The sequence below is a fragment of the Mchenga conophoros genome, linkage group LG3 (genome assembly GCF_057382185.1).
Source record: "Mchenga conophoros isolate Kocher_MC1m ecotype Shallow Benthic linkage group LG3, M_conophoros_male_GT1.1, whole genome shotgun sequence".
In the NCBI taxonomy this organism is placed as follows: domain Eukaryota; kingdom Metazoa; phylum Chordata; class Actinopteri; order Cichliformes; family Cichlidae; genus Mchenga; species Mchenga conophoros.
This window is the reverse complement of record NC_140528.1, coordinates 11,886,357-11,904,190: the sequence shown is the minus strand read 5'-3', so window position 1 is coordinate 11,904,190 and position 17,834 is coordinate 11,886,357. Positions and strand designations below refer to the sequence as shown.

Sequence of the window (17,834 nt, the reverse complement as noted above, 5' to 3'; positions counted from 1 at the left end):
GATCTACTGAGGCAGCAAGATTTCTCCAAGAAAGCAACCAAAGAGAATAATGCAGCAGTCGGAGCCACGTGGTTAGTGAGATGATTGCTAAAGCAGGGAAGCCATTCACAGAAGGTGGATTTGTCTAAAAGTGCATATTGCAGGCTGCAAATATAGTCTGTCCGGGAAAGAAAGGTCAGTTTAGCAACATCAGCCTTTCTGCCAACACCGCAGCAGATCGCATTTCTGACCTGTCAAGTGACATTTATGACCAACTGTGTGAGAAAGCCAAATGTTTCAGTGTATACTCAGTCGCTCTTGATGAGACCACAGACATCACCGACACTGCCCAGCTCCCAATGTATGTCCGTGGTGTTGATGACAGTTTTGAAGTGATGGAGGAGCTGCTCACAGTAATTCCAATGCATGGCCAGACCACCGCTCAGCAGATATTTACAAGCTGTGTGATGCCATTGAGAATGTTGGTTTGCCATGGAAGAGGTTTGTTGGAATAACAACAGATGGAGCGCCATCAATGACAGGGAGGGAAAATGGACTGGTGGCACAAAACAAACTGGAAGAGGAAGGCGTGGAGGAGGCCATTGCTCTGCACTGCATCATCCATCAGCAGGTCCTTTGCAGCAAATGCCTGAAGTTTGACAATGTGATGTCTATTGTTGTGAAATGCATCAACCAAATCAGATCCAGGGGCTTAAAGCACCGAAGGTTCTGTGCTTTTTTAGAGGAAATGGAGTCAGAATATGGGGATGTGCTCGACTTCACTGAGGTACGTTGGCTCAGCAGGGGAAATGTATTAAAGAGACTTTTTGAGTTGAGAGCAGAAGTGAAGCCTTCATGGAGAAGGATGGAGTTAGTGTTCCTGTGCTAACTGATCCCAAATGGCTCATGGACTCAGCTTTTCTTGTTGATATGACACATGAGCTTAATGTACTGAACAAGACGTTACAAGGCCAGGGGCAACTTGTCAGTGCTGCCTATGACAACGTGAGAGCATTCTCCACAAAACTGGCGCTCTGGAAAGCTCAGCTCTCTCAGACAAACCTTTGCCATTTCCCAGCATGCAAGGCACTCGTGGATGCAGGCACACCATTCAGTGCTGACGAGTATGTTGATGTCATTTTGAGGCTACAGGAGGAATTTGATCACAGATTTGCTGACTTCAAGACACACAGAGCCAGCTTTCACATTTTTGCGGACCCCTTCTCCTTTGATGTGCAAGATGCCCCTTCTGTGCTTCAAATGGAGCTCATTGAGCTGCAGTGCAACTCTGAACTCAAAGCAAAGTTCAGGGAGGTGAGTGGAAAAGCAGACAAGCTTGGACAATTTTTGAGAGACTTGAGCCCTAGTTTCCCTCGGCTTTCCCGAATGTTCAAGCGGACCATGTGCCTTTTTGGTAGCACATACTTGTGCCAAAAGCTCTTCTCCACTTTGAACTTCAATAAGTCCAAGTACAGGTCCAGACTTACGGATGATCATCTTCAAGACATACTGAGGGTCGCAACTGCTTCCTCCCTCAGGCCAAATCTGGCTCGGCTATGCGAGAGGAAACGCTGCCAGGTCTCTAGCAGCAAGGAGTAGGCAAGAGAAGCCATGTTCAGAAGAACAGTTCATTTTCTACAGTGTTCCATTCATGTTCAGAAGAAGGTTATAGAACTGTTAATACAGACATTTCAATCTAAATACAGCAGATATAGAAGACTGAAAAAAACACATAAGTTCACTGACTAAAAATATCTTATTATTATTTTATTTATGTATTACAGATTGATTTATTTTCTTAATAATTCTTAATTTGTTTATTTATTTTTCATATTTTGTATTAAAAAATAAAAATAAAGAGATTTGAGAAGATTGGAATTTTTCAACCATGCCTTTCTTGTGGAAAACCTAATGCGGCCCAGCCTCACCCAGACTCTGCCTGCAGCGGCCCCCAGCTAAATTGAGTTTGAGACCCCTGTCCTACACCATAAATCAGTAAGAGAGGGTACGACCTCTCTCATGGCCCCAAGTGCATGCCCCAATGCCAGAGCACTCTGGAAGGCACACAGAGTCTTTACAGACTACTGAGGATCAAACCTCTATCATCATGCAATCGATTATACAACTCTAAGCATATATGAGTAAATATTTCTAAGCATAAATGACAATCAACAATATAAACCTTACAGCTGGTTTTAATAACAGAATTCATTTGTTTCTCAAACGAGAAAGAGCTATCGAGAAACACTCCTATATCTTTAGTTCTGAACTTTTCCAGTGGGCCAAGGTCGACATTATCTGCTAATGCTAAATAGGCTGCCGTTATTAACTAATGCTAATTTGATGTGAATTAGCATTATGCACTAATGCTAACACTTTTTAACAATGTGAGTAGCTAATGCTAACACTATTTCCCTTAACTTCATAACAATGTGAACGGCTAATGCTAACACTCTTTTTCCTAGCATTACAACATCTGAGCTGCTAATGCTAAGTAGTCCGCCATTAGCACCTACGTCTAATTTAAGGCAAATACGCATTAGAACCTAATGCTCATATCGTTTTCCTTTGCTTTATAGCAATGTGAGCAGCTACTGCTAAATAGCATTAGCTAATAACAGCAGTCTAATTTAATGCAAGTTAGCATCATTTGTATTATGACGATGTGAGAAGTTAATGCTAAGTATGCTGCCATTAGTGGCTAATTCTAATTAGGGGTGAATAATTATTACAAGCTAATGCTAATATCGTTTTCTCTTCCCTTTTAACAATGTGAGCAGCTAGTGCTAGGTAGGCTGAAGCTAGCCGCTAATGCTAAAGCTAAAGATAATTTGATGTGAATTAGCATTACATTAGTGAAGAGTTAATGCTAAGTAGACTGCCATTAGCAGGTAATGCTAATTTTAGGTGAATAGGAATTGGCAGCTAATGCTAATACCATATTTTCTTGCTTTAACCCTTTAAAACTGGTCAGAGTGGGCACACTTTGTATTTACAGTTTTGAGGGATAAGCCTCTTAAATTTCTCTAACTAGAAATATATGTTAAAAAAACAAAAACGATTTTCAATTTTTTTGTAGTTTATTGCACTTTTTTGCAATTTATGTAATTACTATGTACTTAATACATACATATTATTAAAATTTAGTCTGTAATGGTTGTATTGATGTATAGTAACTTGAAATGCTCCCAAAAATGGCTCTACAGCATGTAAAAATATAATATAAGCTCTGGCGGACTTGGTTCTATGGTAGGTCTTAAAGGGTTAAATCAATATCAGTAGCTAATCCGATTGTTCAGTCTGACGTCAGGTGAAGTCATTTTTATGCACTTAAGAGCTGCGTTGAATTCAACATTACAAACTGAACATTAGAACTATCCTCTTCTCCAGGATTTTCCTGATTTAACATTCATTTTTGTTCTCTACACCTGCCGTCATCACTTCAATTATTCCCACTGTGGATTTGATCATATTGTTTGCCCAGCATCTCTACATTTTCCCATCCATACGACCTGTAGCTCATTAACACTATTAATACTGGAAACTGCTGTTGAAGCCTGATGGTGACACTTTCTGGTGAAGAAGTGAATTGCAGTAACAGGACTGGCTGGCTTATGATACACTGGACATTTCCAGCGCTTTGTTTTCTCTGCTCACAGACAACACAGATACACGCATGTATATACAGCCCACGTCCAGCTATGCATGCACTCCTGCTGCTCCATTTCTATAGAGAATAAACAACGTAACACAATCATTCTCCATTGTTTTCACTCAACCAGCTGCATTTAATGAAGGAGTTTGAATTTACTTTACAAAAACTGCTGTTGTTTCCTGTCTGCATTCATGTTCTTAACAGTACTCCACACATTCTTAACTGGTGTAGTTCTTCCTAAAGTACTGCAGTATTCCTGCCAGTACATCCTCTTAGTTTTCCTAACTGTTTCCTCTGATGCTCGTTGCTATTCTTTCCTCAATGCAAATTCATGCTAAGCTCCTTCATATCCATCCCTGTTTCTAAACCTGTAATAATTGCTTTAATGTGTCTTTGGCCTAATTATGAGTCTGTCCACATGTTTTTAGTTCCCCACTTGCCCCAGTATCCTACTGGCCAATGTACAATCCATGGAGAACAAGCTCGATGACCTAAGAGCAAGGGTCACCTTCCAACGTGACATGAGGGACTGCAACATTCTGTGCTTCACGGAGACATGGCTGACCCCCACCGTGCCGGACCAGGCCGTAACTCCGTCGGATTCATTCTTTGTGCTCCGCGCGGACAGAACGGCAGAGTCGAACAAAACCAAAGGTGGAGGAGTGTGTTTCATGGTAAACAGAAAGTGGTGTGATGCCAGGAGCATTTCTACTCTCTCCAGCGGCTGCTCGCCACATCTGGAGTTCCTGAGCATTAAGTGCCGCCCTTTCTATCTGCCCCGTGAGTTCACCTCAGTCATCGCCACGGTGGTCTACATCCCACTCCAAGCGGACACAGGTATGGCTTTGTCCGAATTACATGATGTGCTAAGCTCGCTTCAAAACAAGGACCCGAGCGCAGCCCTCATTGTAGCAGGAGACTTTAACAAAGCGAACCTCAGACAAGTCATGCCAAACTTTTACCAGCATGTCTCGTGTCCAACGAGAGGGGATCGGATTTTGGATCACTGCTACACGCCATACAAGCAGGGCTACAAAGCTGTCTCACACCCGGCTTTTGGGAAGTCTGACCACAACGCCATCTTCCTCATTCCCCAGTATAAACAAAGCATACGGAGGGAAGACGTGACCACGAGGGAGGTGAAACGGTGGACTGCCCAATCAGAAGCTACGCTACAGGACGCACTCAATGACGTCGACTGGGACATGTTCAGAGCATGCGCAGTCGACATCAACGAGTTTACGGAAGTAGCAGTATGCTTCGTCAATATGCTAGCGGAGGAGATTATCCCCACTGTGAGAGTCACCACATTTCCAAACCAGAAACCGTGGATGGACAGATCGATCCGCACTGCAGAAAACGCCAGGACTGCCTCCTACAACACGGGTCTCGCCACTGGCGATATGAGCGCCTACAAAGCGGCCTCATACGGCGTGCGGTGAGAGATGCCAAACGCCGGTACCGGGAACGTGTGGAGTCCCGCTTCCACCAGGGAGTATGTGGCACGGACTATGCACCATTACGGACTACAAAGCCAGGGACACTGCGCCGATCAACGCTGACTCTGCATTCACCAACGAGCTGAATCGGTTCTACGCCCGTTTCGAGGTTAGCCAGGCGGCTAATGCTATCTACCGCCTGACTACCGAGGACAGTGACGTCATCAGCGAGAGACCGGTGACCAGCATCGCGGAGCATGACGTCCGAGCGGCACTGAGGAGAGTGAACAAAAGGAAAGCGGCGGGGCCAGACGGCATCACCGGCCGTCTGCTGCGCTGCTGTGCTGACCAGCTAGCAGGTGTGTTCACTTACATCTTCAACGTGTCCCTGGTGAAGTCTGTGGTCCCCACATGCTTCAAAAGATCCACCATCATCCCTGTGCCCAAGAACAGCAAACCCTCATCCCTGAACGATTACCGGCCAGTTGCACTGACCTCGGTAGTAATGAAGGTGTTTGAGAGGCTGCTGAAGAACATCATCTCCTCCTCCATCCCAGACACCATAGATCCGCTGCAGTTCGCCTACAGATCCAACAGATCCACAGAGGATGCCATCGCCCACGTCCTACACACCACACTCAGCCACGTGGACAAGAAACAGGGTAACTATGTGCGAATGCTGTTTGTTGATTACAGTTCAGCGTTTAACACAATAGTGCCCTGCAGTCTGTTCACAAAGCTCAGGGATCTGGGACTTAACAGCCATCTGTGTGCATGGGTGTTGGACTTCCTCACTGGCAGAACTCAGGTGGGCAGGTGCTTCTCCAACAGCATCACCATCAACACAGGAGCACCTCAGGGATGTGTCCTCTCGCCACTGCTCTACTCCCTCTACACTTCAGACTGTGTGGCCACCCATGGCTCCAACACCATTGTGAAGTTTGCTGACGACACAGTGGTGTTGGGTGCCATCTCCAACAACGATGAGGCGGCCTACATGGATGAAGTGAAGAATCTGGCATCGTGGTGCCAGGACAACCACCTCCAGCTGAACGTCAGCAAGACAAAGGAGCTGGTGGTGGACTTCAGAAGGGGTCAGCACAGAGACTACAAGCCCATTATCATCAATGGAGCTCCAGTGGAGAGGGTGCAGTCCTTCAAGTATCTTGGTGTCCACATCTCCTCAGACCTGACATGGGCTGCCCACATTCAGGTCCAGACCAAAAAGGCTAGGCAGCGCCTGTATCACCTACGACAACTGAGGAAGTTCAGGGTCTCTCCAAAGATCCTCAGGATTTTCTATACATGCGCTGTGGAGAGCATCCTCACAGAGAACATGACATTGTGGTTCGGGAACAGCTGTGTGAAGGACCAAAAAGCTCTCCAGAGAGTGATCCGTACAGCAGAACGCTGCTGCAGGATTGCTCTCCCCCCGCTTCAGGACACCTACACCAGGAGATGCCGGACTAGAACATCTGTGCCGAGTATAACCTGGAAGTCCCGAGGTCAAAATGGGAGATGCCCCCAAGGGTGGTGGAGAATGACCGAGCTAAGATCCTGTGGGACTTCCAGATACAGACGGACAAAATGGTGGTGGCTAACCAACCGGACATAGTGGTGGTAGACAAACAGAAGAAGACGGCCGTAGTGATCGATGTAGCGGTTCCGAATGACAGCAATATCAGGAAGAAGGAACACGAGAAGCTGGAGAAATACCAAGGGCTTAGAGAAGAGCTCGAGAGGATGTGGAGGGTGAAGGTAACGGTGGTCCCCGTGGTAATCGGAGCACTAGGTGCGGTGACTCCCAAGCTAGGCGAGTGGCTCCAGCAGATCCCGGGAACAACATCGGAGATCTCTGTCCAGAAGAGCGCAGTCCTGGGAACAGCTAAGATACTGCGCAGGACCCTCAAGCTCCCAGGCCTCTGGTAGAGGACCCGAGCTTGAAGGATAAACCGCCCGCAGGGGCGTGCTGGGTGTTTATATATATATATATATAATGTTCTTCCTCTACACCCCCCCCCCCAATTTTTGCACATGTCGAGGAGCGTGTCAGGCTACATTTCACTGTGTGTTATACTTGTATAACTATGCATGTGACAAATAAAGAGCCTTGAACCTTGAACTATCCCCAGAACACCAGAGTATTCATCTCCTGGCCTCTTTACATTTTCTCCAATCATCCCTGTTTCTAGAGTCTCACCCCATCTGCAGGCAGTCCAAGAGAAACTGCCTCTGCCATTTTCTTCTTCTTAATCTTTGATTTTTCTCTTCACTTTCTCCATTGGGTCTTCTTAGACGCACTTTCCAGAAAGCAGCAACATTTTTTGTGCCCCATTTTTAAAATTGTGCATCTTACTTCAGCTTAATATGTTTCCTGTTTTGTTTTTACACAGGTCATGTAAAAGAAATCCTACCAGAGACTCGACAAAGCTGAACTGAAAGACAGCACGGGCAATAAATCACAGCAGCACAGAACTTAAGCACACATATATAAGGTGATTTAACAAATCATGTCTGTTGTAAATGAGTAAGCCATTTATCGACCTGACTCAGGTTTTAAAATCATCATCAGAAAAGACTGAATCCTGACCTGAGAATCCCAAGTGTACACTTTGGACTCTCCACTGCAGAAAACAGAAGCTTCAGTCCTGAATCCTGCAGGTTGTTGTTACCCAGATCCAGCTCTGTCAGATGGGAGGACTGGGAGCTCAGGACTGAGGACAGAGCTTCACAGCTTCTGTCTGACAGGTTACAGCCACTCAGTCTGAAGAAAGGATGACAAGAAGACATGAAACACTTGTGTTAAAGTATATTCATGGTGCCATGAGGAGCTACTATATTTACAATACTTCAACACTGTTTCAGGACATGCTGGAATCCTTATTGCCTCATGTTACAAAAGACAAATGTGGCAGTTTACTGTGACTTGCATGGATTCATTAAAAAAACAAAACATACGACATTCTCGCCTGAAAATATGTTAAAAGTTTATTTTGTGACCCAGAAAGAGTAATAAGAGCAATATTAAAACTAAGTAGCTGCAGCCATTGTTGGAAACTGGAATTGGCTGGGCCACGCTATGAATTCTGGGATATGGTTTTTCTATTTTGTTTTCCTGGTGGAAAATCAGGAGAATTCCAGGAGAATGGTGGCTCCGGGAGATTTTCGGGAGGGGCACTGAAATTCAGGATTCTCCCGGAAAAATCGGGAGGGTTGGCATGTAATGGAATCCTTATTGCCTCATGTTACAAAAGTCAAATGTGGCAGTTTACTGTGACTTGCATGGATTCATTAAAAAGACAAAACATACACACAATGTTAATTTTTTCCAAATGAAATTGATTAAATGATGTTAATTGATGAAAAAAAATCGATATTGCTTGATCTGACCTCAGCGTTTCCAGTTTGCAGTATTGACTCTTCATCCCAGCAGACAGAAGCTTCAGTCCTGAATCCTGCAGGTTGTTGTTACCCAGGTCCAGCTCTGTCAGACGGGAGGACTGGGAGCTCAGGACTGAGGACAGAGCTTCACAGCTTCTGTCTGACAGGTTACAACCACTCAGTCTGACATCAAGCGGGAAGGGAGACAAGATCAACCAAACAAATCAGAGCTTTATTGCCGTTTTTGTTGTTTTTAAGCAGAAATCAGTGAGGTGCTGGTAGATTCTGTTCTTTTGGTTTATTACCCAACAACACACACATACACTAATATTTGTGACTTTTGTAATAGTAGCATTTACAATGCAAAGCAACAGCGATCACAGATTGAAGGGGCCTGAATAAAACTACAATGCAGTGATTTTTAAGATGACCTGTTCTTCCAATTTCCAACAACAGATTTCTCCAACCTTACAGTTAAAAATAATTCTTTATCTCATACTGAATCTTGGTTCACCTCCCCCCAGTTTATTAAAATGAAGAGGTACTGAAGTTGCTGTAAGTGATGTGTGATGCCACTGATTTCCTTCCTGATCCAATACAAAGTAAAATTCAGGCTGGTATCTGCGATACTGATGAAAACTATTCCTTCAGAATCAATACAAGACATAAGAAAAGATGTTTTGTATAACATAAAAAGCCTGAATTTTAAAATATTCAGTTAATAATCAAAAACAGATGTGACTGAAAATAATAAAACTGAGAAACATTTAATAGCCATTCGATCCTTTTACAACCATTGCAAGAGCTTGGTTGGCATAGCCGGCAATACGTTGGATAGTAATAAGTCCGGTGGGTGATGGGCTCCACCAGGGCTGCCCTTTGTCACCGATTCTGTTCATAAATTTTATGTTTAAAGGCTGTATCAAAAGTTCATTCAAGTTACAATATTGTGGTCAAAAGTTCTCCTTTTTTCTTTTATACTATACAACTACGCTGGCTCGTGGTTTTAGGACATGGATCTGTCATGGAAGAAATCTATGACCACTTTTAATCAACATTTTAAAAATAAACATGATCACAGATTTACTCACAGAGCTTTGTTGGAGGCTTTGACCACTGGCAGCAGCCTCAGAAGAGCCTCCTCTGAAGCAGAGTATTTCTTCAGGTCAAACACATCCAGATCTTCTTCTGATGACAGTAAGATGAAGACCAGAGCTGAGCACTGAGCAGGAGACAGTTTACCTGTGGAGAGACTTCCTGATCTCAGGGACTGTTGGATCTCCTCCACTAGAGAACGATCATTCAGTTCATTCAGACAGTGGATCAGATTGATGCTTTTCTCTGCAGACAGATTCTCACTGAGCTTCTTCTTGATATACTGGACTGTTTTCCTATTGGTCTGTGAGCTACTTCCTGTCTGTGTCAGCAGACCTCGTAGGAGACTCTGATTGGTCTGCAGGGAAAGACCCAGGAGGAAGCGGAGGAACAAGTCCAGGTGTCCATTTGGACTCTGTAAGGCCTTGTCCACAGCACTCTGGTAGAAGTGTTTCTTTGCAGATTCTCCTGTTTCAGACTTCTTGGATGTTGTTTGTTGTTGTTCCAGCAGATTGAGTCCAGAGTTGATGAAGGTCAGATGGACATGAAGAGCAGCCAGAAACTCCTGAACACTCAGATGGATGAAGCAGAACACCTTGTCCTGGTACAGTCCTCTCTCCTCTTTAAAGATCTGTGTGAACACTCCTGAGTACACTGAGGCTGCTCTGATATCGATGCCACACTCTGTCAGGTCTGATTCATAGAAGATCAGGTTTCCTTTCTGCAGCTGATCAAAAGCCAGTTTTCCCAGAGACTTAATCATCTTCCTGTTCTTTTTATTCCAGTGTGGATCTGTCTCAGTTCCTCCATCATACTTGACCTTCTTCACTTTGGCCTGAACCACCAGGAAGTGGATGTACATCTCAGTCAGGGTCTTGGGCAGCTGTCCTCCCTCTCTGGTTTCCAGCACATCCTCCAGAACTGTAGCAGTGATCCAGCAGAAGACTGGGATGTGGCACATGATGTGGAGGCTTCGTGATGTCTTGATGTGGGAGATGATCCTGCTGGCCTGCTCCTCATCTCTGAATCTCTTCCTGAAGTACTCCTCCTTCTGTGGGTCAGTGAACCCTCTGACCTCTGTCACCATGCCAACACAGTCAGGAGGGATCTGATTGGCTGCTGCAGGTCGTGTGGTTATCCAGAGGCGAGCAGAGGGAAGCAGTTTCCCCCTGATGAGGTTTATCAGCAGCACATCCACTGAGGTGGACTTTCTAGGGTCAGTTAGGATCGTAGTTTTGTGGAAGTCCAGAGGAAGTCGACACTCATCCAGACCATCAAAGATGAACACAACCTGGAAGTCTTCAAAGCTGCAGATTCCTGCTTCTTTGGTTTCAGTAAAGAAGTGATGAACAAGTCCCACCAAACTGAACGTTTCCTCTTTCAGCACATTCAGCTCTCTGAAAGTGAATGGAAATATGAACTGGATGTCCTGGTTGGCTTTGTCTTCAGCCCAGTCCAGGCTGTATTTCTGTGTTAAGACTGTTTTCCCAATGCCAGCCACTCCCTTTGTCAGCACTGTTCTGATTGGTTCGTCTCTTCCAGGTGAGGCTTTAAAGATGTCTTCTTGTCTGATGGTTGTTTCTGGTCTGTCTGGTTTCCTGGATGCTGTTTCAATCTGTCTGACCTCATGTTCATCATTGACCTCTGCAGTCCCTCCCTCTGTGATGTAGAGCTCTGTGTAGATCTGATTCAGGAGGGTTGGGCTTCCTGCTTTAGCGATGCCCTCAAACACACACTGGAACTTCTTCTTCAGGGTGGATTTAAGGTTACGATGACAAACAGCAGCTTGAAGTTCTGAATGAGAAGAAAAATAAACACTCAATTTCCAAAAAGAACTAATCTTTAAAACATGTTGCTCCATCTTCCATCTCTGGAAAATGTTCATTTATCCAGCAGCTTAAATCTTTAGATAAATCCTCTTACTGCTCTGCAGATGGTCAGCCAGCTCCTCCTGCTTCATTCTCCTCAGGAAGTCCACTGTGATCTTCACAAATGCCTCTCTGCTGCTGCTCCTCTGACTCTCTAAGCATTCTGGGTAATCTGGACTCAGAACCTTCTGGATCTTCTTCAGCTCGTTCTTCACAAAAGTGATGATGTTGTCCTCCAGCAGCTGGAACAGAATATTTATGAATGAGCCAATCAGACTGAAATCATGGAGCCAAACATCAGATCCATGTTGGACACACTGACGATCCACTGGTCTACAAAGAGCAGCATGGAGACGACTGTGAACAGAACAGATGTAACAGTAGTTGTTGTACATGTACAGACCATAAATATGGAGTCCAGCTGTGTTTGATGCTGCTGGGCAGACTGACCACTGGGAACCTCTGAGCTCTGCTGGTCCACTCTGTGGAGGAACCATGAAGGATTAGATCAACACAGGATAAAGATCCAGGAGTTTCTGCTCAAATAACTTCATCTGAATCAACTTTGTCAAGTTTTAGACTCTCAGATTCTGAAGATTTCTATGAACTTTCTTTCATCAGTGATGGAAGTGATGATGTTGCAGAAGCTCAGAGGAAACTTTGAGACTTCATCAAACTGATAAATTCCCTCACTGGAAGGTAAAACTGTGATGAACCATCAACTAATGCTCTCAGGAGGCCAAAGGTCCCTGAATGTAACTGTGCAGTAGATTCATCGAGTGTTTGAAACCTGACCACTTCCATATGTTTTCATTCTAACACAAGAAGTCCTTTTCTCATTGCTTTGATTTGAGTTTTCATTTGAGTTTTCTGAGTCTCGTATTTGGAGTCGAGTCTAATCAATGATCTGACAGAAGAACATTAAAAAGGATTTACCAGTGCTGTCAAAATTAACATGTAGGGTTAGGGGTTCATCTGGAGAGTAGAACGACTCAAAATCCCTGAAATGTTTCTATCAACGCACTTCAACACATGTGCAGATGTGCAGCACATCTGTTAGTGACGGCAGCTGAACCAATCAGCTCAATATGGAAGATGACAAACACACACTGACCTCTCGATAGAAAGTTTGAGTATTAAAAAAATAACAAGACGGACCAGCCGACCAACATGAAGGATTCTGCACATCGTGACAGAAGGAATTTTCTTTTCACCGAAGCACTTCCAGCTTAAAATATCACAACAATGCAAAGCACTGATGACACAACTGCCAAGTGGACAAACTGCAGACCTGTTAGTGTTGTTAATAACATAGTTTTGGTTCCTCGTGTCAAAGACTTGAAGAAGAGTGACAGAGAGTGTTAGACTGCTGCAGGATCAGTGCCACCTCCACAGACCTGTGAAGAAAATGATGGTTTGACAGATGGGCTCAGATTCAGGATCAGCTGAGGAGTTTGTGGCTGACAGAATCCTGCAGGTACAGAGCAGAGCCCATCATTAGCATGCAGGACTGTCCCTGGGGGGGTCGGCTCATTCAGGAGGTTAATCAATGTTTACATGTTCAATAAACATGTTAAGTGTGTAAATTTGCCCTTTTCTCTCGAGTCTGTTTGCTCATGAAATGAACTTTGATTCGTTTACATTAAAAATGATGTTTAATGGTGATTAATCCAAATTAATCCACAGTAACCCTGTGATGAGTCTGATTAAACATTTTCATTAACAGCAGTAACATAGATTATATATTATTATATATTAGTGGACACTTAGCTTTTAGTATATATGTTTGTTACAAAGTTGTATTTACAGCAGAGAAGCTGAGTTAAAGACTGAAAACTATTCAAAGTCTCTTTGAATTGAAGCGTTTAACATTCTTTGTGTTTATTCTGCATTGACTTCATTATATGGTGTAAACGTCTGTTACAGGCTTAAATATAAAGTTGGAAAAATGTAACTGCAGCTATTGATCAAGTAATTGTGATTAATCAGGATTAATGACAGAAGATTGTGTCATTAATTAGTCATTTTTAATCTACTGACAGCACTAGTGTTCACTCTGGTGCCTCCAACTGTTTTACGCCCTTTCAACACCTTCGTGGTCAAAAGTGTACACGCACAAAATCTACAATAAAACCCTCACGCAGCAATAGGACAGACACACAATCCATTTATCTCTGTGTCTCAAACACACACACGTGTATTCAAAGCCTCGATTTGTTCATATTTCATCTGTTGTGTTTTTATCTTCAGCGTTTTCAGTGTTGCTGCATTTACACCAAAAATGTTTCCATTGATGAATCAGATTGATTTGAATGTGTTTCATCCATACAAATCCCTCCCTGGTGGTCACATGACTCTATAACATAACAGGAGTCATGTGACAAGAGTTTCATGCTGTAAAATGTCACAATGGTTGAATGTGGTGGAGTAAAAATGTGAGATGTCAGCTACTTTTCTTCAATATGAAATGTTTGCAGGGCCTGACAGGAAGTGGACGGATGCTCTGATCACTTCCTGTTTGCTGAAGTGGGTTTTCAGTTGTTTAGAAACCAAAGGCTTGTTTTAAAAGACAGTTTAAATGGGACTGAGGGAACGACGTGTTTGTAGTTTATATCCAACAACATCAAGCAGTTTAATCAAAGAGTTCATGTTGCTAACAGCTCACCTCTCTGCAGCAGACACAGGCTGCACTTTAAAATCAATGAGACGACCTTTAGACCAGTCACTCTGTAAGGACACAGAGCTGGGTGGAGGTCCAGGCTGGTTCCTGTGAATAATGATGGAGCAGTGATGTGAGTGCTGAGCTGTGACATGGAGAAGAGTCATGGACAGTTAGAGATGGTCATCTCACCTCTGAGCTTTGGTCTGGCTCTCATGTTCCCCACACAGAGTGCTTTTAGAGGGAGGGGCTCCCTCCTCTCTGTCCTCACACTGATCCATGCTGCTCAATTCAGCTCACACACACTTTCTACCTGCAGAGGAAACACAAATCATTCATGTGCACATCAGCTGAAATCCTCCTTTCATCATGTGTGCTGTCCAAATATCAGCTGCTTCTTTCCTGCTTCATCTCAGTGTCAGCTGGATGCAGTCAGACAGCAGTGTGAGGCAGAGGAAGCTGCCATCAGCTGCTCTGCTATCAGTCCACTAGATGGAGCCTGAAGCACACACGATGCATTCACTGACACACACTGATTCACTGTGACTGGAAGCTTCAGTCAGTCCAACACGTGTGAACAACATTTTAAACCTTTCAGCTGATCCAGGATTCAAAGAGGATCAGCAGAGTTAAAGCTTCACACTAATTCTTCCTGCTGTTTGCAGAGAACTGCACACACACTGATTCACTGCTAATGAGAACCTTCTTCTATGGGCTCAAAATGTGGTCATAAATATTTTGTACTTGTAAAAAAGATTTGTGTGCGTAAAAAAGATTTGTGTGTGGACTTAGAAAAAAAACCCTGCAAGTTACAAGTACGGATTTTGACCCTATTTTTCTTCCTTTCATCTGATTGGTCAATGTCATGTCAATCACAAATGTAACAATCCCATCAGAGAACAGATGGGTTTGGCTGTCGAGGGGCGCTTTTTTTGACGTGTGGAGACATGAAACCCGAATATAACGGCGAATCATCTTCAAGCAACTTATAGAAGTCCAGATGCTTTTCTTTCCAAGCTCCTTAAACTATGATGACCTGGATGACTGAGAACCTTCACAGGAAAAATGAAACACACTGAACAAAGAATGCAAGACTTTCACAATAAAACAGCAAACAAAGGAACGCAACACTGACACGTGAGCTTGACAGAGGAGTGGAGGAAAGGCAGACGAGAGCGAGTGAGGGAAAGAGGAGACAAGAGAGACATGACAGGCTGAGGAAATATAGAATGGAGCACCAGGCCTCACACAAACACACACAAACACAGACACACACAGACACACACAGAGACACACAGAGACACACAGAGACACAGAGGAAATCTAATGATCAAGGAACTAAACAGGAAGTATAAGAAACTCAAAGCAGCATAAAGAAGACTGTAAATGAACCAGAACATAAACCATAATACAAAACATCACCAAAACACAAGAAACGCAAAGTGGTCAAAAGGACCCAGAACCATTAAAGTTCTTTTCTCCGCTCTTCACTGTTTGAGTGCAAACAGACTCCACGTTAAACTATGACAGCACCGTCCCTGCTGCTGCTGTCAAACCTGTTATTCACTTACTGCTCGCCAGTGTTTCTAATGAGTTTTACTCATCCATGAGAGTTTAAAGCTTGCACTTACAAGGTGACTACCAATAAAAATGAGTGTGCTTCACTGTCAGAGCTACGGTGATTCATCCAGTAGGACTTGATAATAAAAATATTTGTTTGATGCTTTGCATTGAGGTGCATTGTTGAATTTGCAGGGACACAATAACCACAAATCAATTGTTCAAACCACTACAGTAAGGAGCCATGTTATGAATAATAAACCAATAATAATAATAATAATACTAATAATAATAATAATAATAATACTACTAATAATAATAATAATACTAATAATAATAATAATAATAATGTTAATTTAAGTAATTGTTTTCGACTGAACATCACATATAATGTAACAAGCAGTAAATTCAGGTTAACTGCATTATTAGCATTTGGAGGAGCTCTTTATCCTTCTTTTTACTGCTCACCTCTTACAAAGTGTTCACACAGTTTGCTAGCCTCTTTTAGCCTGCTAGCTACTGTAGGATTAAAGAAATTATTTTGCTGCTACTGTTCATAACCATCATCTTTATCATTCCATTAATCATCATTTCATTAAAGCATTTATTGAAGCTGTTGACATTACATTAAAGTCTGTATTACAGGTGTTATCATAATCATATAATAATCTTTCATTGCAGGAGCAACTGTAATCATTTTATATGCACCTTGCATTTTGTGCTTATTAAAGAGTTGAGCTCAGTCAATTAATTGGAGGTTTCAAGCCTCGGTCGGCGCGATGTCCGGCCGATCTATTGAGTAAAGTGACTTGGAGCTATGGAGGATTGCATACACGCTTATAATCTAGAAACAGGCCTGACTGTATTCAGCAACCTTCTGCGTTTGAGTTTGCTTGGTAACAGATGACTCAGAATAAGTCAGGAAGTATACTTCTAAAATGTCTTTGTTTCCTCTGTAAAGTGTGCATTTTTTGGTTGTTATTTTGAGGAGCTGTCTGGATAAGGCTATTTGAATAACCAGGTTATTCATTATTATCTTTTATTAGTTTATATCCTTTTTTATTAAGCTTGTAGTAGTGGTTCTTGATTAAAACATTTATTCAATATATTACATGTATACTTTCAGTTAGGTTATTACACACATGAGAGCTGGTGAGGTGAGAGGTGAGATAGAGTGCAGTTGAGGTCATGACACACACACACGCACACATACAGAGTAGGTGAACTTAGGTCTAGGTAAGAGTTCAGACATATTTTGCTTGTAACTGCATTTTTGTGCCTGCATAAGTGATAGTTTGTTGTAGGACGTGCGTCTGATGTTCCAGAGATAAGCGAAGAAGATGAACAGGAAGCACCTGCCGTGGAGACGGAGAGAGTGTGCTTTTCTGAATATCTCAAAAGTCGTTGAACAGAACATTTGTGATGTAGAGGTGATGTATCTGCTTTGACGCATGAGGGGGCGTCATAAATAATAAACTAATAAAATAATAAACCCTGATGCTATAAAAACAACTGCTGGTGTATTTTTGGGCTGATGTTTTGCAGTGTACATCTCCCCACGCGTGTGTTCATTAAAATCATTGTTTGACCCAAACTCTTCTGGACCAGTGTTGTTTTGTAACTCATCCTCAATATCTGAAACCCTTATCATTACGCTAACAAGTCTACTACACACACTTGACTCGGTCACATGACAGACAGCAGAGATAGCTGCTCTGCTAGCTAAGCTAACTCATGTTAAAGGTCAAAGAAATGAGGCGATGCTGCTGGGAGTTACGTCACAGACTAGCAGAATTTAGTTATTCAGCATAATATTTAATCCTTATTATCTGCTCCTCTCACCTCTGTTTACATCTGAAAACAAGAAAATTTAGCCAACAGTTTATTAGCTTTGGTGAAATTATAAACAGGCATCAGCGCAGTCACCTATACTGTGCTTTAATGCTGGAGCAGCAGGAACACCAGTTAATCTAAAATCTCCTTTTCTCTCTAAAAAGTGACAGCAGACTGAGTCAAAGACAGAAACCTTGTTTAAACACCAAATATTCACTTCCTGATCCAGGATTCAAAGAGGACGTTGAACTTACTCAGCTTCTTCTTCCAATGAACGTCTTCACTCTGCAGCTCTCTGCTGCCTGGACCAGGTCTGTGTAGAAACAGAAAATCCTCTGCTTCTTCTCCGTCAGCAGTCCTCTGTG

The 17,834-nt window shown here is 43.1% G+C and overlaps 2 protein-coding genes across 3 annotated transcripts in view; both read right to left on the bottom strand.

Annotated features, from left to right (window-relative positions):
* LOC146577275 (NACHT, LRR and PYD domains-containing protein 12-like) overlaps nt 1-17,817 on the bottom strand; it is a 138,933-nt gene extending 121,116 nt beyond the window's left edge. Inside the window, exon 1 of the mRNA XM_085252751.1 lies at nt 17,724-17,817. The gene's annotated coding sequence lies outside the window, so the exon portion shown is untranslated. The remainder of the gene's footprint in view (nt 1-17,723) is intronic.
* LOC146577274 (protein NLRC3-like) overlaps nt 1-17,834 on the bottom strand; it is a 276,198-nt gene extending 258,364 nt beyond the window's left edge. Inside the window, exons 1-8 of one of the 2 annotated variants that reach the window (XM_085252731.1) lie at nt 17,724-17,834; nt 14,269-14,389; nt 14,083-14,184; nt 11,821-11,899; nt 11,473-11,659; nt 9,546-11,343; nt 8,464-8,637; nt 7,664-7,837 (exon numbers count right to left, since the gene is read on the bottom strand). In XM_085252731.1, coding sequence (XP_085108857.1) covers nt 7,664-7,837; nt 8,464-8,637; nt 9,546-11,343; nt 11,473-11,659; nt 11,821-11,899; nt 14,083-14,184; nt 14,269-14,357 — 2,603 coding nt within the window. In that variant the 5' untranslated portion in view covers nt 14,358-14,389; nt 17,724-17,834. The remainder of the gene's footprint in view (nt 1-7,663; nt 7,838-8,463; nt 8,638-9,545; nt 11,344-11,472; nt 11,660-11,820; nt 11,900-14,082; nt 14,185-14,268; nt 14,390-17,723) is intronic. The other variant, XM_085252740.1, reaches the window with a different exon arrangement.